Source organism: Mustela putorius, unplaced genomic scaffold, assembly GCF_011764305.1.
Source record: "Mustela putorius furo isolate JIRA1106 unplaced genomic scaffold, ASM1176430v1.1 tig00000193_pilon_pilon_pilon, whole genome shotgun sequence".
NCBI lineage: Eukaryota > Metazoa > Chordata > Mammalia > Carnivora > Mustelidae > Mustela > Mustela putorius.
The window spans coordinates 1,793,707-1,816,436 of record NW_025421309.1 but is presented as its reverse complement, the minus strand read 5'-3'; the positions used below and the strand labels follow the sequence as shown (position 1 = coordinate 1,816,436).

General features: G+C 48.2%; 1 protein-coding gene across 2 annotated transcripts in view; it reads left to right on the top strand.

The window, feature by feature from the left end:
- Nucleotides 1-6,499, top strand: part of WSCD2 (WSC domain containing 2) — a 116,067-nt gene extending 109,568 nt beyond the window's left edge. For both annotated transcript variants that reach the window (XM_004779068.3, XM_004779069.3), the window contains exon 9: nt 4,410-6,499. In XM_004779068.3, the coding sequence (XP_004779125.1) occupies nt 4,410-4,762 (353 nt within the window). In that variant the 3' untranslated portion in view covers nt 4,763-6,499. The remainder of the gene's footprint in view (nt 1-4,409) is intronic.
- The last annotated feature ends 16,231 nt before the right edge of the window (nt 6,500-22,730 follow it).

Sequence of the window (22,730 nt, the reverse complement as noted above, 5' to 3'; positions counted from 1 at the left end):
AGTGGGGACAAAGCCCAGTGCCCCGACCACACTGGGACCATTGCTGGAATGCAACCTTGGCTCTGGTGTTATTTTTTTTTAAAGCTCTCACTGCTTCTAGAGTGCAGGTAGGACCCCAAACCTCGGTTGGCCCTCTATTGATTAACAGGGAAATTGAGGCCCAGAGAGAGGCAGGAACCTGCCAGGGTCATTCGGGCACCCAGGGACAGGAGTAAAATCCAACTATCTGCCTCCCAGGCTTCCTGCTGCCCCCAGGGGGAAGAGAGGGGACTCCATGGGGCAGCTCCCAGCGCTGAGTTCTTTGCATTCATTGGGTCATTTAAACCTAATTCCTGGAGGAGGTAAGAAAGGCTGCTGGTCACCGCAGCATTCCATTGCACAGGTGAGAAAACCAGCCCAGGAAGGGAGCAATCACGGGGCTAAGCAAGCATGACCCCAGGCATTGGCTCCCAAGCTGTCTCTTACCTAGGGGTGGCCCTGGCTTTGTGATGAGTTCACAGCTTGCCCGGCTTGGCACCTGGTCTCAGGTTCAGGCAGTTCCAGTTCCCAGGAGCCGCCTGGCCTCTCTTTCCTCCCTCGGAGCAGCTGGGAGCTTGCAAACCGAAGGTTAGGGAGGAGTCAGGACCTGCTGCAGCACGAGACTGCAGGGCAATGGAGAGAGAAGGTTCCAGCACACGCATCTCCTGGCAGAGGGCCTAGGGTCCCCACAGTAGCCTGGGATGGGGAGCCTTCTCTCTGTATCCCCTCCCGGGCCTGACCCAGGTCTTCAGGGCTCTGAGAGCCTTCCCCCAAAGAACCCCTTTTCTTTCTTTGCTCTTGGCTTTCCCATCTGGCCCCTGCAGGCACTTGAGTTGAGACCCTGGCTTTAGAGTGCCCTTGCCAGCCATGCCAGAACACGTAGCCTGGGGGAATGGGTTAGAAACGCATATCCTCCAGCCCCACACCTTCCCACCCCACAACCTGCTGCATCAGAAACTCAGAGGGGGCCTGGCAGTCTGTGTTTTCCCAGTCTCTCCAGACGTTTCTGATACACACTCCAATTTAAGAACCACCGCCTTAAACCCTTGCTGCTCCCAGTGGGGTCTCTGTAGCAGTGCCTTGACCCCACCTGGAAGAGGGTTTAGAAAAGCCCAGCTCAGCCCTCAGGATCCCTGAATGGGAATCTGCACTTGAAAAAGATCCCCGCCACACACACACCCCTCACCTGAAGCTTCCAGTGCACTTGAATGTTTGGGCATCATTGCCTAGGGTGGGAGGGTTCCCCGCCCCCCCCCCCAAAGCAGAGGTCCCCGTTGGGGAGCAGGTCCACCCCTCCCTGCCGGTGCCCGCTTTTCCATGTAGAGCTGGAGCAAGGCTCTTGCAACCCTCCCCGTGCCCCCCATTTTTGGTTCCATAATGTTAATTTTACAGTCTCCCTGGAGTGGGTCCAAAGCAAAGTTTTATGTGATATGATTACACAAGGTGAATTGTCCCGGATCCGTTTAATGAAACAGACTGTGTTTAATGATTCCGCAGGGAATTAAGTGCAGTTAAGCTATTAATCAGGCCCTGGTTCCTCCCCCTGGCAAGAGGCGGGAGCTCCTAGGGGCCCTGCCAGTTGCTCGTGGGTGACTGTTTTGGCAGAACCGGTGCCAGGACCCATGGTCTGGGGCTCAGTGTGCCTTTATGACCCACTGGGACGGGGATCCTGTGCTCATCAGGGCTCTTGTTTATAATTTTTTTCTTTTTAGTGAAGTAATTCAGGAGCTTCCAGGAAGGAATCTGGGGGGGTTGGTGAGCAGCTATTGCTGAAGCAGCCCGGGGGAGTTCAAGCCTTGTTGGCGGGAAGCGCTGACCCAGCTGATGGGACATAAGGGGGTGCATCTTGGTTACGCCAGGGCACTTACCTCCAGAATCCTCGTACCAGCAGCTGACATTGAAGGAGCCACTCCTGGGGCCCGGGGCCGGGGTCCTGGCCCCTCTGCTTCTGTTCCCTCTCGCGTCCAGGATGCAGGTCTTAGCACAGTTCTTTCACCGATGGGTAAACCGAGTCTCGAGACCAACCGAGGTCCCCCCACTGCCACAACTAACAGAGAGAGGAAGGGGGTTGTGAACACTGCTGTCTGCTTCCAAAATGGTCTGTGCCCAGACCCTGAGCCTTAAACAACCCCTGAAGAAGCACCCAAGGTTGGGACCGCCCTCTGCAGGCCCCTGACCACCCTGCAGATGGGTCTTCCCTCTCCTTTTTGGGGGGAGCTTGTGCAGTAACCCCCCAGCAAATACCTGAGATGATTGGTCAGAAGTAGCCCGGCCTAGAAATCTGATCCTTGTGCTCCTGGGCAACTGAGTCCCACCTTCATCCTGCTGGGCTTCTATGGTAAGAGCAGCAGGTGTCTGGACCTCGTAGGGATGTGTGCAGGGGTGGGTGGAGGACTCAGGAGGGGGCAGACTCCAAAAAAAAAAAAAAATTACAACAGACTATGTACATGCTCTACGTTCTTCTAATCACTCAGATACATCTGGTCTTAACCCATTACAACAGTGTGGGCCCAATTAGCCAGACACCTTGTAAATCATCTTTCGTAAAGATAAAAGATATCCTTGTCCCCAGCATTCACGTTTCCCTAGCAGCAGCGGTGTTCCGGGCGCTGGGGGAGCAGGAGGCTCGCCACGGGGTTGGATGGGTTTTGCAAAGAAAGAGGAGCCCTTTATCATGTCACAGTTTGGCGGTGGGGAATTCCAATTTAGTTCAACAGCGTTCGTTGAGCCCCTGCTGGGGGTAAGGCAGTGGGAGGGAGTGGGGTGAGGCTGCTGGTGCCTCGGAAAGATTAGGACCTGGGGCCTGGCTGTGTGACCTTGGGCCGGTCACTTCCCTTCTCTGAGCCTCCTGTCTCCTCACTAGTGATACAAGTCTGCAATAGCCCTTTCCCTTCAGGGTACACTTTAGGATTAAAGGAGATTGTAAGTACCCATCACCCAGCAAAGGAGGAGGTTTAGTTGTCAAGAAGCAACTGGGCTCCCCCAGCCCAGCTGGGGAGACTGATAGACCCTCGTTCAAAAAGCAGATGCCTCTGGGGGTACAGGGTGGCATTGCCTCTGTGAGCAGCAGGGGGTCTGGCTCCCGGGTTTCAGAGCACCCGCCTGTGACTGTCCATCGGGGGCTCAGCATCCCTTTCTCCCTTCCCGACGTTCTCTGTGACACCCCCCTCCTCTGCAAGGACTTCTCATTCTGTCCATTTCTGCAGCCCCAGGACTGGCTTGCAGCTCTTTGAGATCCTCTCTGGGGCTTCCCAAGCAATCAGCCACATTCTGGTGTAGCCTGTCTTCAAGCCAGACCACCCCAACACACCGTTCCCTGTTCGTGACAGTCCCCCCCCCCCCACCGCTGCCAGATTACCGCAGCAAGGTAATAAACTGAAAACAAAAACAAACAATCCAAAACAACAACAACAACAAAATAAAACATGATGAAAAGTAGAACAGTAAGGCAAAGATTGCAAGATAGATAATCTGACTTAAACTATACCCCCAGCCTGGTCTACTGGAGAGAGACACAATACACGGGGTTGTGGAGGGGGCAGTGAAGCCCAGAGGTGGCACCAGCCTGGGCCTGGGGAGTCCGGGGAGACGAGGTCCTAGCTCAGAACAATGACAGGAAGAGAAACAGGCAGCATTTACTGAGCACCTACTGGGTACAGGGTGCCGTGCTAAAACCCTCAGAGCCTTTTTTGTTTGTGGGCAAGTCACTTTTTTGTTGTTTTAAATTCAAGTTAGTTAACACATAGTATAGATTATTAATTTCGGGTAAAATTTAGGAGTAATCCGTTGCATATAATACCCAGTACTGATTCTGTCAAGTACCTTCCTTAATGCCCATCACCCAGTTACCCCATCCCCCCGGCCAAACCTCATGTGCTTTTATTCACTTCTCTATTCAAAGGTCCTACTCTCCTCCTGTGAGTATATAACATTACTAAACAGGACAACTTGATCATTCAAAGCCCAGACTTTGAAACCAGACTGTTTGGTTTCAAATCCTGGCTCTGCCATTGCATAGCTGTGTGACCTTCAGCAAGTTACTTGACCTCTCTGTGCCTCACTTTTGGTTCAAGGAAGAGAACGGTTGCCTTGAGGAATAAGCAAATTACTAGCTACACTAATGCAAACGTATATAAAAACACAATAACATGCATTTATGGAGAAGGCTGGGGCGGCCACGCAGCAAGCACCTAAGAGGGGTTACTGTTCTCTCCAAAGACAAGAAAAGGCGGAGAACATTGCAGGTAGCAGCAACAGCACGGAGGTGGGAGGGACTGGGCCAGTGTGGGATCTGAAGGAGTGAAGGGCGTTGCCGTAACTGCCTTGATCCTGACCCTGGTCCTCTGGGCGCCCCTCCCCTTCTCTGACCCTGCCCTGCCTCCTCTCCCCAGAGTGGCCGGAGTTCGTGAGGAACTATGCCCCGTGGTGGGCCACTCACACGCTGGACTGGCTCAAGTTTGGCAAGAAGGTGCTGGTGGTGCACTTTGAGGACCTGAAGCAGGACCTCTTCGTCCAGCTGGGCCGCATGGTCAGCCTGCTGGGCGTGGCCGTCAGGGAGGACCGGCTACTGTGCGTGGAGAGCCAGAAGGACGGCAACTTCAAGCGCTCGGGCCTCCGCAAGCTCGAGTATGACCCCTACACGGCTGACATGCAGAAGGTCATCTCGGCCTACATCAAGATGGTGGACGCGGCCCTTAAGGGGAGGAACCTCACCGGCGTCCCCGACGACTACTACCCCAGATGATGCCTGGGCTGGGGAAGAGGGGGTTGGGAGTCCCCACCCAGCTGGGGTCTCGAGATTCTCCTCCCTTGGGGAACCTCCCCGCAACCTGTCCTCTCTTTCTGGTTTGGGAACAATCCCCATGGTGGCTGTTGGCCCTCAGTGGAGTTTCCTGCATGACGAAGGAAGCTCAAGGGAAGAGACCGTGGGGGTACTCCCCACCCAACTCCCTGCTGGTTTGGGGCACTCGAGCCCCATGGACCCTTGCCTGTCTCCGGTGCCCCAGCCCCCACCACTCAGGATCCCGCCTGTAGGGAGCGAGGGCTCACAGTGTCCCCCGAGAAGCAGGTGTCCCACTGCAGAAATCAAAGATATTGATTCGAGAGCTAAAGGGATGGTCGAGGGAGAAAGTGGCCCCGGGTGCTCTTCCCTTCCAGGCTGAGCATTCACGGCCTCCCCTTCTCTCCTCCACGCCCCAGGGAAGCAGGGACTCCAACATGGACCCAGGTTGCTTCTGCTGGAAGAAGGGTCTCTGACACTCGGTGGGAGCTATGGAGGCGTGGTACCCCCATGAGGTTAACGGGCACTGCCATGTGGGGGCCGGTGTGAGGAGCCCACCCCCCAGGTCCCACAGCTCCGAGAAACAATCTGGTTTCCAGAATGCTACCCTTCCCTGCTCCCCCCCCTCCCTGTACCCAGGAGGGGACCTTGGAATCTTTGATCCCACTCCCAGGGGTCCTCAGGTGCCAGCAGTTAACCCCAGGATGGTCACATGCTACAAGCAAAAGCTTGAATAAGACTGACCGCACCCAGGGGCAGCTCTCCCACAGTGGGGCCCAACACAGTGACCCTATACTGCCCTCTGACCCCTAGCAGGGGGTCCTTTGGTATCCAGGTGAGAGAGCCTGGAGTGCTCCCCATCAGGTAGGGACCTTGATCCACACAGATCGCCCACTACCTTCCCAGATCACCGACCACCCCTTGGTCCTAGTCCTGTGGGGCCAGCTCCCCTGGAAATGATTCTTTAAGGAAGAAAATGGTTCTTTCATTTCCATAGAAACACACCTCCCTTGGTGGTAAGACATCAAACCAAAGGATTCTCCAGGACCTGGGTCGCTAACCATCAGTCTCAGAAAGCACTGATTCAGGACCCCATCTGTCCCACCTCGGATCCCAGTGGCTTCATGTCCTGCCCACACCTGCACCGCCCCCTACAACATAGACGCAAAAGCCATAGGTCCCAGAGCTTTGCTCTTCTGTCTGGAGCAGCCCCCCGTCAGCCCCTCTGAAGGCTTGGGGTGCAGGTAAATGCTCTTTCCCAAATACCCAAGAGACTATGGAGAAGGTGACTGTAAAGAGATCTATTTTTTTAAGAGGAATATAACTACTACGTTCTGCCCCTTGGCACCTGGCCACGCAGAGAGAAGCAGGGCTCAGGGACTGGGCCTGTGGTTCTCTTCCCTGACCCCCTCCTCTGTGAGATTTGCCCCCCACCCAGGCTCAGGACCCAGCCAGGGAGCCCGGAATGTATTTTGTACCATGTTTCTCCCCCCTCCTCCCCACCCCAGGCTAGTTTCTAGTCTTCTGAGAAGCAGTAGACGGCATGGCCTCCCCTCCCACGGGGACATCTGCTCTCTCTGGGAGCCATGGGGTCTGAGACCTGGGCCCGTTCTGCTGGCGGTCGCCTCAGGCCGCAGGCCTCTGTCTGAAGATTCCTCAGGTCAACACCGTCATTAAAAGCGAGTTTTGTTGCTGATTCTATCACGTGGTAGAGTGTTGTGTAAGGCGAGTTCACAAATGGGCTTTTCTCTTTTTTTGGTTCTGGGGCAGGTCATTGTGTCTGTGCTTGGGAATTTGGGGGTGTGGGGTGTGTGTGTGTGTGTAAAATTGTGTTCACCTGCCCTTCTGAGTGAAGAGACTGCGTCCCCCAAGTTCACATGACATTTTTTTTTTTATGACAACTTTTTTTTAACCACCCCACTTCTAAGGCGTTTGTGTCAGCTCCCATGTGTAGACAGGAGCGGGCCAGAGTACCTGAGCCCCCTGCCAGAGAAGGGGGGTGTCTCCTGCCTCTGCCCTTGATCTTTGGGAAGTGTGCATATGTGGGGGCGGGTGCATGGGTCTGGAAGAGGTTGTCAAGGAGGGATGTCCCTTCTGCGTGCGAGCAACAGAATGTGTCCTGAGTGTGCGGTGCTATGCACCTGTGTGTGCAGAGGAAACCCGTGAGCACACAAGGGGGCGGAGCAGGCGGCTTCTGGGAGGGACAAGAGTTTACATACAGCCTTGTGGACGGAGATGGGGAGGGAGATCGGAAGCAGAGCTGGGGCAGGCAGAGAAGGGGCAGGGAGAGACTTTTCCCCCCTGCCACATGGGGGAGTGCTCAGGAGGAGGGGGGAGGAGGTCTTTCACCCCCAAGCCTGGGTTCTCTGAAATAGGGAGGGCAGGGCAAGAGCTCAGGGAGGGGAAAGTGTGAGGCTGCTCCAGGGCCAAGGGCAGGGTCTCTCTCTTCTGGGGCTTCAGAAAGCCTTCTCCAGGGACTCACCAGCCCCAGGCTACACCCATCAGCCAACTCTGACCTGTTCATAGACTGAGCCCCAATCCTAGAGTCTTGATCCCGGGTCACCACTGAGTCCCGATTCTGAACATCTACTGATCGACGATCCCAGTCTCATACTGATGCCCAATTCCAGCCACACGTGAAACCTTGGCCCTTTCCATACTGAGTCCTGACCCAGGTCATTGGCAACACCCTGACTTGCCCCGAAACCTGGGCCGAGGGTGTGTCTGGACTGAGCCTGAATCTGCCACAACTGATTCTGGCTGGAGATTGAGCTCCACTCCTGACCTTGGAGGAGTCTTTCTCTTGGTTCCCTTGGGCCCTCACCCAACCACAGGTGGAAACTTGATTCTGCTACCAAATAGAGCGCTGAAGCCCTATGCCAATTTCTTTGACCTTGTCTATGATCTCTTCCTCCCCGACCAGAAGCGATTATCCAGCCCTGTGCTCCCCTAGACGCTCCTCCCCAGATCTCACAGATCCTGTGTCGTGTCCTTCCCACCAAGGGGCAGGGCAGGGGGCTGGTGAGTTGGACAGCAGGGCAGGGGGCTGGTGAGTTGGACAGTTGAGCAACTTCTCTGGCTGGTCTCTGCCCATCTTTACTGCACTCCTGCAACCCTCTTGAAGCAAATATGTACTCCAGACCCAAAAGGAACCAAGGTAGCATTGACTCTTCATTCAATAGATATTTACTGGGCATCTCCTGTATGCCCAGCCCTGCTCTAGCATCTAGAGACTTAAAGAGGAACAAAACACAAAAAAATCCCTGCTCCTGCCAAGCTTACATTTTACCAAGTCCCAAGCAGATACCTGTAAGTAGCAGAAAGTTTTTGAGGATGTGATCACGGGGCCGAGAAGGCAATGACCCTATGTGGGTCCTGGCCGACCCCCGGGAGGTTATTAACGACCCTAATGGGTGGGAATGATACACACAGACACCTGAGACTGGTTGGAACTGGCCTGAGCGCCACAGAGGCCACAGCAGAACTGGGCCTTCTCCAGAAAGTCCTGCATGCACAGAGGAACAGTGCCCACTGGGAATTCCAGGGGTCACCCAGTAGGGGCAGGGTGCCTGGCTCAGAAGTCAGGACAACTGGCTTATCCTGTTGTCACCTCTAGAAGAGAACAGGCAGCACCTGGGGTCTGCTGATAGCCGGGATTTCCTCCCGATTTGCTTAGTAACAAGGAGGCCACTGCAAACATTCGGTGGACAGTGTGGGAGGGGGAGAAGGATGAGGAGGCAGAGGGCTGTTGGGGGCCCATCCCACAAGGATCCATCTCATCCCAGAGGCCCAGACCCCACCCCCACCCCCAATTGGTTTCTCTCCATTTTCCTTCGCATGCCTCCTGGGCTCCATTTCCGTCTTTCTGCTTTTATTTTCTCCAGCTGCTCATTAAACCTCTTCTGTCTTGTCCTCACCAACCCCCTCTCTCTCCATCCTCCCCCTCCTTCCTCCTTATCTCTTCCTTGATTTCTGTGCTGTCTGTGCCAGCATCTCTCTACCTCTTGATCTCTGTCTCCCTACCTGTCCCCTGCTCACCCCCACCCCTTTTGTCCTCTCCTGCCTCCTCCTCCTCCTCCTCTTCCTCATCTTCCTGGAGAGTGGAGGGGTGACTCTGCAGGAGGCAGACACAGTGAGACAAATGCTACCCGGCCGGTAACCAAGGAAGTGGTTTCCTTAGCAACAGAAATGCAGGCACGCGTGCCACTGCCCGGTCCCTTAGCGGTTACAGTAAGTACTGAGAGCGGGAAGGCAGCGTCAGGCCAGGAGACAAGAGTCTCCGGAAAGATCACTGTTGTGACCCGAGAAGGGATGGTGCCCAGAGACCAGCTCAGTGCCTGGCACTTTAGGGACACTCAAAAATAGGAGGGGTGTAGGGGCAGAGAGAGGCAAGCAGAAGAATCCACAGGACCGGGTGAACGGCTGGATGTGGGGAAGGGGCAGTGACAAAGAAGGCAGTGGGGTCACCAAGGTTCTACTAGGCAGCTCCCAGGTGGGGGTCCTGTGACAGACGGAGAACATGGGGCCCAGGAGCAGGTGAGGGCAGGGAAAGAAGACGTCAAGCCTTCACCATCTAACTGGGGTGAGACCGGGGGAGGGAAGGTGAAGACAGGCACAGAAATGCCTCCTGCAATTCTCCCTGCAAGACAGAGTCAGTAATTTGCTCGGGTGACACAGAAATTAGTGGCAACGCTTGGATTCGAACCGGGGCATGATCCAGAGCCTGTCCACCAGAAGGCAGAAGACGGAGAGGGTTGACGACGGAAAGAGAGGCAGAGAGAGACAGAGGAACAGAGCAGAGACTTAAATCACTGATTTGGCACTTTTTCCCACCAGGACAACACAAATATGTTCATTTTTGAGAACTGAGGGAGGGGAGGGGTTAGACAACAGTGCCCAGCAGTACAATCGTTATTACAGCTATAAATAGTTGTCCCCAAAGAAAACACCTGTCAAGATGCATTCCCTTCCTGGGAGATAAATAATGTCCCTGGTCCAGGTTGATATTTCAGTGACTCAGTGAGGGTGAGAGGGTGACAGGGGCGAAGGGCAGAAAGTTGATCAATGGAACACAGAATCCCTGCTCGGCTTTTCCCAAAATGCAATAAAACGTGCGGGTGAGGCGAGCCATAAATCTGGATGATAATATCCAACCTCGCAAAAGCAACATGTTTATTTATCATGTTTGCACGTTTACTATTTCCCCTCAAATTTACAGTCTGCAATCTGCCGGCGTGCAGGGGGAGAAACATGGAAATGAGAACTGGCAGAACATCGTGGAAGAAGCAATGATAAAATATTTATCCCCTCACTCCATCCCCCACCCCCACTCCCCGGCTGCCCAAAATCCAACATGAAACAAAGGTGGGGATGGACCGGAGCAGGCCACGCATCTCTGCTTCGGGCCTCTGATGGGTAATTGAAATGAACAGTCCTTGCGGTGCCTGGGTGGCTCAGTGGGTTAAAGCCTCTGCCTTCGGCTCAGGTCATGATCCCAGGGTCCTAGGATCGAGCCCCGCATCGGGCTCTCTGCTCAGCAGGGAGCCTGCTTCCCTTCCTCTCTCTCTGCCTGCCTCTCTGCCTACTTGTGATCTGTTTGTCAAATAAATAAATAAAATCTTAAAAAAATGAAAAAGAAATGAACAGTCCTTACAGAATGGAATGCAAGGAAATGAGAGGATTTTTGTGTGTTCTGGAGTCATTTGCTCAATAATTACAGGGAACGACCAATCAACCAGAATGGAGAGGGTCCATCTCTGAGGGGACCAGAGGCGACCAGACTCTTGTGTGTCCAAGACAGTGGGGACGGGACACGAGCAAGCGAAAGGCAAGCATGAGGCCAAATTCTCCTCTGGGACCCGAGTTAACACCCAACCTGTAATCCGTTGCCGGGGCTTTCAAAGCTCAGAAGTCCACCAGGCTTTTTGGTCTGAGGTTAGACTTTGAGTCAGATTTTCCCAAAGATGGAGCCCAGGAGTGGGGGCCAGAGGCAAATGTATGCTTATGGGGGTCTTACTGATGACCACTGGCCCCAGTCTGGGCATCACCACAGCCAAAGCGTAAAGGACCATTGCTATCATGCATGCATCCCGGCTTTTCATGCATTGAGAGCTCTGTATGCCTCGGAACTAGCTCGTACTCGGCATACAGTAAGTGCTAAGGAAATGTGTGTGGGGTTTTCTGAGAAAGTGAATTAAGGAATACTAAAGGATATTCAGAGAAAAGCCACAAGTCATCAGCCGAAGCAGACCTGAGTTATTATTCCCTTAGCTGCCCTGAGTTTTATCTGCAGTAATACCGAATTAATGACAGACCCCCTGCTTGAATCCCCAAAGCCAATGGCTCCACATGATCCTGAGAAACGTCTGTGCACATCTCTTCTCAAATTCACATTCAGTGAAGTCATGCTGGTAGCTGGAAATTGGCTGTGGGGAGAGTATTTACACCATGGAAATTGGCAAATGCTGCAAATCAGGCAGAGTTGTCTTTTGGTGGGGCAGTGAGGGGTAGGGCCAGTCATTTGTTAAGTACTTACAAGCACACCACTTTTGGTGGGCCAGTGAGGGATAGGGCCAGTCATTTGTTAAGTACTTACAAGCACACCACTGCCCACAACACACAGACACACACTGTGCTAGGGCTTGTCCCCTCTTCCGGGAAAGCCTTTATCTGGTTAATATCTTCACCTCCTAGGAACTGGCTCAGGCTCTTCCTCTTCCAGGTAGCCTCCCCAGACTACAAAGACCACATTCAGCTCTTCCTCTAACCTTGATCATAGATTTGGACATGACCATTGTTGTGATCACTTGAATAATTTGGGATCTCTCTCTCTCTCTCCTCACCAGGACCTGAGCTCTTTTAGGACAGAAACCATATCTTTACCTCTGAATGTCCATTTCCATGGCCCCCAGCACAGACTAGGTAATAAGCAAATATTTAGCCAGTGAAACAATGAAAGATTCTATTTAACACGAGCTCCTAATCTCAGTGCTCACAAACATTGCAATGAAAGGATAGAAGGATCCAGCTGCCCAGACAAGGGCCAAGAAGGGAAATGAGAAACCACATATGAGAGTAACTAATATTTATTGAGGACAAATTATACGTTGGAGTGCAAGTTATATATATATATATATATATATATATATATATATATACTAAGGTAAGAGCTTCACATGAGGAATGTATGGAATCATCAGTGCCCTCTGGAAGGCAGTTTACCCATTTTACCACCAGAGAACGGCGGCTCAGAGAAGGTAAGTAATTTGCCCAACGTCCCACAGCCAGACTCTGGGAACCGGACTTTGAACTTGGGAAGTCTAGCTTCAGAGTTCAGAGTTCTTGCATTTTACCACTATGCTGCATCCTCAGGAGAAAAGGAGTGCCAAACCAAGAAGGAAGGCGCCACTCTGGCAAGGCAACTGGGGAAGAAGATAGACCAGAGCATAGGAGATGAGAAAGGAAAATAAACCCTGGAAAGGGTTGGCCTTTCTGGAGCTGAGGACCCTCAGGGTGGGGCGGGGAGGCAAGCAGGGAAGCGGTGTGCCAGACGTCACTGGATTCTAAGCAGCGAGGCTGATTTATAGATCCCCATGGCAACTGCTAAGCGATAATCTCTTACTCCACAGCTCAGTGATTCTCTAGAAATTCTTTCCTCCTCCTTTCACGGCCACTCCCCCCAGCCCACAGAGGCAAGGTGACAGCCTCTTCCCCAGGAAAAGCTGTGCTGGATAAGATGAGCCAAGACTCTTTTATTATGACAATAGAAAAGGGATATTGGAGTGGGGTGGGGGCAGAAGAAAAGAGAGAGGGGGGCTTAAAACCCCAAAGGTCCAATCATCAGACTGGGAAGGGCCTGCAGAATGTGGTTTTCAGGCCACCATAAAAATCTCACACAAACCATGCATTACCTCCCTAGAAGAACATGAGCGCCCACCTGCACCCACACTTACAGAATTTTGTGTGGTTTCAGGGACTGTGTAGATCCTTTGGGACCTAAAGTAGGAAATTTAAAAATCATCTAATGTAGTGGTTTCCCAATTAGGGCAACGGAATCCTATCTTTAATCAAAACTGAATGTGATGCCTCTCGTAACGGGGGTTCTCATCAGGGGTGATCTTGCAGCCAGGGGGATATTTAGCAGTGTCTGGAGATATTGTGGATTGCCCCAACTGGGGGAGAGAGAAGGGTTATTGGCATCAACTGGGTAAAATACAGGGGTGCTGCTCAGTATCCCACAGAGCACAAGCAGCTCCCTCCATGACACAAGGATCTGCCCAAAAAGGTGAGTGGCACTAAGGTCGACAAACCCTGGCATAATATCAAAAAAGGGGAATTATTCATCCATCCATCCATCCATTCTTTCATTCATTGATTCAGCAAAGTGGGTGAGGAGTGGGGGTATGGAGCTACCTAATGTCTTCATCTCTAAAAAGGAGGTTATCGTGAATTATAATCATGGGGGCTTGCTATGCTGGCCACAGGACCCTATCAGGGGAACTGAAGAACAAGGGTGCTGTACTTTTTGCTCTCATGACATTATTAATGGTGATGTGGGAGATTTCACAAATGAAGGATTCCATTTGTAATAACTTGGAGAAGCATCTCTGCCTGGCTAGCCCAAGGGACCCAGGACAGCTAGGGACTGAATGTGTCCTCCCAAAATGCATCCTTCTAAGGCCCGGGGTGATGGTAGCAGGATGTGGGGCCTTTGGAGGGAACCAGGATTCAATGAAGTAATGATGGTATTAATGCCCATATAACAGAAGACAAGGACACAAGACTGGGGTCCCTCTACTCCTCTCCCTCCCTCCACTATGTAAGGACCCAGCAAGAAGGCAAGAAGAGGGTCCTTCCCAGCCTTCAGAACCACAAGAAATAAATGTCTTGTTTAAATCCCCCAGTCTGTGATGTTCTCTTACAGCCACCTCCATGGATGTGGTTAAGGTGAGAGGTGTCTTGTCAGACTGAAAACGTACCACAGCAGCATGATCACAGGACTGTTTCTCCTTGTGCAGCTTATAAACTAGCCCCAAAGTAGATGAATGTCTCTCATCAATGTCAACTGGGGCACTTGTCACAAGGACAGTCTTGGAGCAGACGGACAACCCCCTTGTGGGCATATCTGGTCTAGCAGTTCATAGAAAACACCCCCTTATAATTGCATACCCACACTTCTTACATTCACCAGTTAGAACCCCAGCATCCATCTTTGGGATGACTATTGATTTAAGAAATCTATGTTACTTGCCTTTGCTTGGGGCAGAGGGGAGTTTACTAAAAGCAGAGCCCGAGGCAAGGATTTATGTCCAGGCCATTTAATCAAGAGGCAACCCCTGGGAGCAGGAAAGATGACACAAGAAAAGGACAACATTAGGTATCTTATGAAGGTCTCAGGTGGAGACCACGGCAGGGAAGGGAAGGGGCTATGCCACAAGGACCCCTTGAAGAGTATACAGGATGTATCCCAGACCATGCACAGAATGGAGCTGGGAACATCTGCCCATAAGCTCTCCACCTTCACAGGTCAGGGGTCATCAGTGAAGCCTTGATCTTCCTTGTATGGCCCATGTGGAATGCAGCAGGAGTTCATGGCACTAGAGAGACCCAGGACCAAAAGCAAGGTGTGTGGCCCACACTTGAGGCAAGACAGGAATGAGAATGGGAAGCCCCACCCTCCACCCCTGCACAGAATGGTCCACACCAGCCATGACTGAAAGCCAGAGTGAGCAAACAAGTGTGTGGCACCACAGACACACAATTCCTTTTCTGGGCTCAAGCCTCACCCCCACTGATGATGAAACTCTCGGAGTCTTGGTGTTTCCTTCCATAAGGTAGGCATAATGGCACCTCTATCACACAGAGCTGCTGGGAGGAGGGGCTGAGCTTACCCTCTTAAAGCATACAGTAGGTGCCCAGCAAACAGGAGTGGTCACCTTTCTGCCAGTGCAGCTTTACTGACCTGAAAGTGGTTTTTCTCAGTTCTGCAATCTACCTCACTTTCGTGAACCTGTCTGACATGATTTATCCCACAAAGGGAACTCCTAGGAAATGAAACTGGGTGCCTCTGAGGGACTCTGAGACAAAGGGTGAAATGGAGGGAAGGTTGGCAGGGGAGGGAGGGAGGGAGAGAGGGAGTCGCCAGGAGGCTCTTTGTGGGTGAATGCCACTATAATGGTCTTCAGGGAGGAGCTCATTTGACATGCCCCCAGTCCCTATCTGCAGCTCACTTCTGGAACAGGTTCCACCTGACACTGGCTCAGCTAGAATGCTCTAAAATCTTCCTTTCTCCACTCTTCCAAGTGAAAAAACCATGAGACCAGCTTTAGTAGAAGTTCTCAAACTTGAATACCAGGGGGAAGCAGTCTAGTGCCATAAAGGAGGTAAGTGTGCAGTAAGCCCACACACTGAACACAGAGGAATATTCCTCTTTTCTGTAAAGAAATAGACCCTCCCCATTTTCTTGACTTGCTTGATCAGGCTCTTGTATCCTTAGTTTTCACACCTTTACTAGAGACACATCCAGAGAACTCATTCTCTACTGTAAGAAAAATACACTAGTGCAGTCAACTTGGCACTGGTGGTGGGGGAGGCAATAGGGAGGGCTTGGAACTGTGATGAGGTGGGAATTCTATAGCACATTGGCATCCCAGATTGTGGAGTACACCATTCAAAGAATCAAACCCCTCACTGAAACAACCATTGACTTGCAAAGACCAATAAAAATCAACTCCGGACAAGAGGAACATTCCTCTGCATTTGAAACCTAATCCAAGACTTCCAGCAACCAGGGCACGCTTCATGAAGAAAACAATGTAAGGACTGAATTTCTGCATTTTAAGTAAGTGACAGGACTCAGACCTTGGAGATAACAGAGTGGACACTTCAGTGACCACACACAACAAGGAATACCATCTTTGCAGGACACTTCAGTGACCACACACAACAAGGAATACAAGAGGCAGATAGAGATGGCTGGAAAAGTCACAAAACAGATGGTTGCAGACCCCAACCATCCACAAGTACAAACCTTAGAGAAGGGGGTTGGGGGGAACCTTATTTCCAGAGTTACCACGTCATGATACTCAAAATGCTGTCCACAAAAAATTACAAGGCATGCAAAGAAACGGGAAAGTATGGCCCCTCTTCCATCAATTCATTATTTGCTTATTCACGAAATGATTGGTTCACCATCAACTCATCACCACACCCTTACTCGCTCCCTGGTGAGTTCCACTTATCCAACACACTCCACAAGGAATCCAGCCCTCCTGCAGATCCAGGCTATCCCACAAGGACTGAACCACAGAGTGGCATTTTCAGTGACTCCTTGTTCCTTTCAAATCCATTCATTCTGCTCTCCCTCATCAAGGAGCTAAATGTTGCTTCAGAAAAACTACCAAAACAAGGCTCTACCCTCTCCAGGTCTTGGTCTCCCCTCTGCAAAACCAGTATGCTGAACTGGACAATCCCCTAAGAATTCATTCACCCCTGGATTGAGAAGACTGGGGGCATATGGAGGACTTGGAATCACACACACTGACCCATCAGGGGAATAAAGCCCAGAGAGGGAAAGGGCTTTGCCCAAAGGCACACGGTATTTCACACCTACTTTCTTGATGTCAAAGCTATGAGTCAGAGAGCTTCCACCCATTATGTGTCCTCGCTCTGCATGTTGATGGGTTGAATGAACTACTGAGGCTTTCCTGAGAGGAGGCTGACAGCACCCTGACCTGGGACATACCATACCCACTTCCTCGCTTCAGCTGACTTTTCTGGAAAGCCAGCCACGCCATCCTTCTATTGCCTCCTAGGGCTGTGCAAAGTATTTAATTAATAAACATGCCTTTAAAGCAAGCTAATGTGAAAGAACAATGTTTGAGGGCTAATTATTATTATCATAGGCCACTTTCCACCTCATTAAATGCATGGATTTGGTAATTGTTAGCTGATTCCCAAGCAGAAACCAGGAATCCCTCAGGTGTGAGGGCTGCGTCTTTCTCCAGCAAGTCATCCAATTTCCAAGCCTCAGGATAGCAGGCTAGTTGGTATCAGAGCCCAGATGTGGACTTCTGCAGAAAGCATACAGGCTGCCCCAGCCCTGCCACATCCCTGATGTGTGGCATTAGGAATGTTGCTTCATGTCTTTGAGCATCTGCTTCCTAGTCTAGAAAAGGAGGCAAATATATGCAGAGTATCTGACCCATTGAAGTGACTTAATTATTGTTGTCAATATTAATACTTCTTTTACCATGAGCTCAATGTTTTCTTTTGCTTTTGGGTCAGCTTTATTGAACTATATTTTTTATATGACAGAATTTGCCAATTTCAGGTATATGAGTTAGTTAATTTTAGTATTCATGATATAATCATATGACTACCATCCCTATAGTGCTATAGAACTTAAACATGTCTTCAAAAAGTTCTTTCATGCCCTTTGCAGTTAATTCCCTCCTTCCGCTGTGCTCTCCCTCTTGGCCCCTGGCTACTACTGGTTTGCTTTGCTAGCATTATACTTTTCCAGAATTTCATATAAATGAAGTCATACAAGACTCTCTTCTTCTAGCTATTTTAATGCTTTTTCAATTTATCTAAATTGTTGCACGATCAGTATAAGTAGTTCATTCCTTCCATTGCTGAGTAGTATTCCATTGTATGGACATACCATGTATTTTTTTAACCCATTCACCAAGTGATAGCAAATTTGGCTTCTTTCCAGTTTGGGGTTATTATCAGCAAAGCTGCTATAAATGTTGGCATACAGATTTTTGTGCTGACTTAAGTTTTCATTTTCTTGAGTAAATACCTAAGGGCGGAATTGTTGCTGGGTCATAAGTGTATGTTTAACTTTATAAAAAAACAAAAAACAAAAAACAAACAAACAAAAAACCCTGCCATACTGTTTTCCAGAAAGACTGTCCCATTTTGTATTTCTACCCACAGTGTACAAGAGTTCAATTGCTCACATCCTCACCAAACTTTGGTAATGCCCATATGTTTGTTTTTAGATATTCTAGTACATGTTAGTGGTATCTCACTGTGATTCTAATAGTGAATGGTGTTGCACATCTTTTCATGTACTTACTAGCTCTATATTTCCTTTTAAGTGTCTATTCAAATACTGTGCCTTTTTTGTTACAGGACCTCTTTCTCATTATTTTCAGGAGCAGAAGACAAAGCTGACTTGCCTAAAACATAAAAACAGACACTGACAGTTGGATAAAATGAGGAGACAGAGGTGTTAAGTTCTGCCAAGTGGCAGAACAGGACAAAAATCACAGCAATAGAGCTAAATAAAACAGAGATAAGCAATATGCCTGATAGAGGATATAAAGTAATCATCCTAAAGATACTCACTGAACTTAAGAGTGGAGGATCTCAGGGAGACCCTCAACAAAAAGACAGAAAATATAAAAAGAATCAGATTAACTTAGTAACTGAAATTAAAAATACACAAGAGGGAATAAATAGAGTAGAAGAAGCAAAAGAACAGATTAGTGATCTGGAAGACAGTAATGGCAAATAAGCAAGCTGAAAAGGAAAATGAAAAAAGGATTAAAAATGAAAATAGGTTAAGATAACTCAGTGACACCATTAACATTTAACTAATAACATTCTCATCATAGAGATCCCAGAAGGAGAAGAAAGAGAAAATGGGGCAGAGAATTTATTGGAATAAAAAGTAGCTGAAAACTTCCCAAGCTGGAGAAGAAAACAGACATCTAGATCAAGGAGGTGCAAAGATTCCCCCGATAAAAACAACCCAAGGAGGTCCATTCCAAGACATAATAATTAAAATGACAAAAAATAGTGATAGAGAATTTTTAAAGAAGCAAGAGAAAAGAAAACAGTTCCATATAAAGGGAAACCTCATAAGGGTATCAGTCAATATTTCAGCAAAAACTTTGCAGGCCAGAAGAAAGTGCCATGATATATTCCAAGCGTCAAAAGGAAAAATACCTATAACCAAGAATACTCTATCCAGCTATGCTATCATACAGAATAGAAGGAGAGACAGAGTTTCCCCCAAACAAAAGTGAATAGAATTCATCACCACTAAACCAGTCTTATAAGAAATGTTAAGTGGGGGAGACACCTGAGTGGCTCAGTCATTAAGCATGTGCCTTCAGCTCAGGTCATGATCCCAGAGTCCTGGGATCAAGCCCTGCATTGGGCTCCCTGCTCCACAGGAAGCCACTTCTCCCTCTCTGACTTTCTCTGCTTGTGTTCCCTCTCTTGCTGTGTCTCTGTCAAATAAATAAATAAAATCTTTAAAAAAAAAAAAAAAAAAAAGAACTCTGAGTGGAAAGGAAAGACCAAAATCAGGAGTAAGAAAAGTAGGAAATACAGGGGTCTCTGGGTGGCTCAGTCATTGAACATCTGCCTTTGGCTTGGGTCATGGTGCCAGAGCCCTGGGATGGAGCCCCACATCAGGCTCCCTGCTCAGCAGGAGGCCTGCTTCTCCCTCTCCCACTCCCCCAGCTTGTGTTCCCTCTCTCGCTGTGTCTCTCTCTGTCAAATAAATAAGAATAAAATCTTTTTTTTTTTAAAAAAGAAAGAAGTAGGAAGCGCAAAGATCAGGAAAATTAAATATATCTATAAAAATCAGTTACGAGATTCACACACACACACACAGATGTAAAATAGGACACCATATACCTAAAACGTGTGTTGTGGGGGCAGGAGGAAGAAGAGTAAAAAATTAGTGTTTAGAATGGGTTTAATCTTAAGTCAGCATCATCTTAATATACACCCCTATATACATAGGATATCATATATAAACCTAATGGTAACCCAATTAAAAACCTGTAATAGATATACATAAAATAAAGAGAAAGGAATCTAAGCATATTACTAAAAAATCCATCAAACCACAAGAGAGCAAGAGAAGAAACAGAAAAGAACTATAAAAACAACCATAAAACAAATAACAAGATGTCAATAAATACAAACCCATCAATGATTAGTTTGAATATAAAGGGATGAAGCACTCCAATCAAAAGACATAGGGTGATGGGATGGGGGAAAAAAGACCCCTTTATAGGCTTCCTACAAGAAACTCATTTCAGACCTAAATACACATGTAGATTGAAAGTGAGGGGATGAAAAAACATTGAGTATACAAACAGAAATGAAAAAAAAGCTGGGGGAGCAATACTTCTATTAGACATAGTAGAATTTTTTAAAAGACTTATTTATTTATTTGAGGGGGACTAGAGGCAGAAGGTGAGGGAGAGGGAGTCCTAAGCAGAATCTGTGATAAGCATGGAACCTGATGCAGGGTTCATTCTCATGATCATGACCGGAGCTGAAATCAAGAGTCAGACGTTCAACCAACTGTGCCACCCAAGTGCCCCCAGAGAAAACAGACTTTAAGACAAAGACTGTAATGAGAGATACAGAAGGACGCTACATGCTCAATAAAGGGAACAATCCAACAAGAAGTATTACTTTGTAAATACTCCCCAACATGGGAGTACCCAAATACATAATATGGTTATTAGCAAACATAAAGAAATTGATAGGAATAGGCTCATAGTAGGGGACTTTGACACCCCACTTACATCAATGGATAGACAATGCAAACAGAAAATTAATAGGCAAACAGTGGCTTTGAATGACACGTTGGACCTGATGAATCTAACAGGATTCTGAATATGAATGTGAATATTTCTGAATACAAATCTATATATAGACCATCCCATCCCCAAACAGTGGAATATGCACTCTTCAAGGGCACATGGAACATTCTCTAGGATAGGTCACCTGTTAGGCCACATTCAGCAGATTCAAAATGGTTAAAATTATACCATGCATCTTTTCTGACCACAATGCTAGGAAACTGAAAATCAACCACAAGAAAAAATCTGGAGAAAACACAGATACATGGAGGTTAAATAAAGAGCATACTACTAAACAATGAATGTGTCAACCAAGAAATCAGGGAGGAAATTAAAAAAAAATACATGGAGAAAAAAAAAATGAAAACACCATGGTCCAAAATCTCTGGGATGTAACAAAAGCTGTTCTAAGAAGGAAGATAAGAGCAGTACAGGCCTACCTCGGGAATCTTTCTAGAGAAACATCTCAAATAAACACCTAACACTATACCTAAAGGAGCTAGAGAAAGAAGAAGAAGCCCCCAAACCAGTAGAAGGGAGGAAATAATCAAGATTAAATTAGAAATAAATGAAATAGGGCACCTGGATGATTCAGTGCCTTTGGCTCAGGTCACAATCAGCAAGTCCCAGGAATGAGTCCCACATCGGGTTCCCAGCTCCACGGGGAGTCTGCTTCTCCTTCTGACGTTCTCCCCTCTCATGCTCTCTCTCACTCTCTCTCTCTTTCAAATAAATAAATAAAAATCTAAAAAAAATTTTTTTAATTAAAAAAAAGGAAGAAATCAAATAGAAACTAAGAGAATAATAGGACAGACCAAGGAAACCAGGAGCTTATTCTTTGAAAAGATCAACAAAATTGAAAAACCTCTAGCCAGACTGAAAAAAATATATATAATCAGAAATTAAAGCAGAGAATGGGGCACCTGGGTGGCTCAGTGGGTTAAGCCACTGCCTTCGGCTCAGGTCATGATCCCAGGGTCCTGGGATCGAGCCCTGCATTGGGCTCTCTGCTCAGCGGGGAGCCTGCTTCCTCCTCTCTCTCTGCCTGCCTCTCATCTCTCTCTGTCAAATAAATAAATAAATAATCTTTAAAAAAAAAAAAAGAAAGAAAAGAAATTAAAGCAGAGAAATAATCAACACCAGAGAAATACAAAGGATTATAGTACTATGAAAAATTACATGCTGACAAGTTGGACAGCCTAGAGGAAAGAAACTCCTAGAAACATATGGCCCTAAAATGAATCATTAATAGACAGTCTGAATAGATGATTACCAGCAATGAAATTGATAAGTAATAAAAAAAAAAAAAACCTCCCAAACAAAAGTCTAAGACCAAATGGCTTCCCATGTGAATTCCACCAAACATTTAAAGTCTTGATACCGATTCTTCTCAAACTAGTCCTAGGAAAGGAAGGAAAGCTTCAAAATTCATTCCATGATGTCAGCATTATCCTGATACCAAAAACGAGATGCACTACAAAAACAAACAAAAACACTACAGGCCAATATCTCTGATGAACAGAGATACAAGAATCCTCAAAAAAGGGGCGCCTGGGTGGCTCAGTGGGTTAAAGCCTTTGCCTTTGGCTCCAGTCTTGATCCCAGGGTCCTGGGATCAAGCCCCACGTCAGGCTCTCTGCTCGGTGGGGAGCCTGCTTCCCTCCCTCTCTCTCTGCCTGCCTCCCTGCCTACTTGTGATCTCTATCTGTCAAATAAATAAATAAAATCTTTTTTAAAAATATTAGCAAACCAAATCCAATAATACATTAAAACAACCATTCATGGGGCACCTGAGTGGCTCAGTGGGTTAAGCCTCTGCCTTCAACTCAGGTAATGATCTCAGGGTCCTGGGATAGAGACCCACATTGGGCTCTCTGCTCAGTGCGGAGCCTGCTCCCCCCCACCCCGTGCCTGTCTCTCTGCCTACTTGTGATCTCTCTCTTTGTGTCAGAGAAATAAATTAAATCTTTAAAAAATAAAAATTAAAAAAAATTCACCACAATTAAGTGGGATTTACTCTTGGGATGCAAGAGTGGTTCAATATTCACAAATCAATCGATGTGATACATCACATCAACAAGAGAAAGGATAAAAACCATAGGATCATTCTAATAGATGCAGAAAAAGCATTCAGTGAGGTGCAACATCCCTTAAAAACCTTCAACAAAGCAGGTTTAGAGAAAATATACCTCAACATAATAAAGGCCTTAGAGGAAAAGTCCAGATACCAAATGGTGAAAAACTGAGAGGTTTTGCTCTAAGATGAGGAACAAGACAAGGTTGTCCACTCTCATCACTTTTATTCAACATAG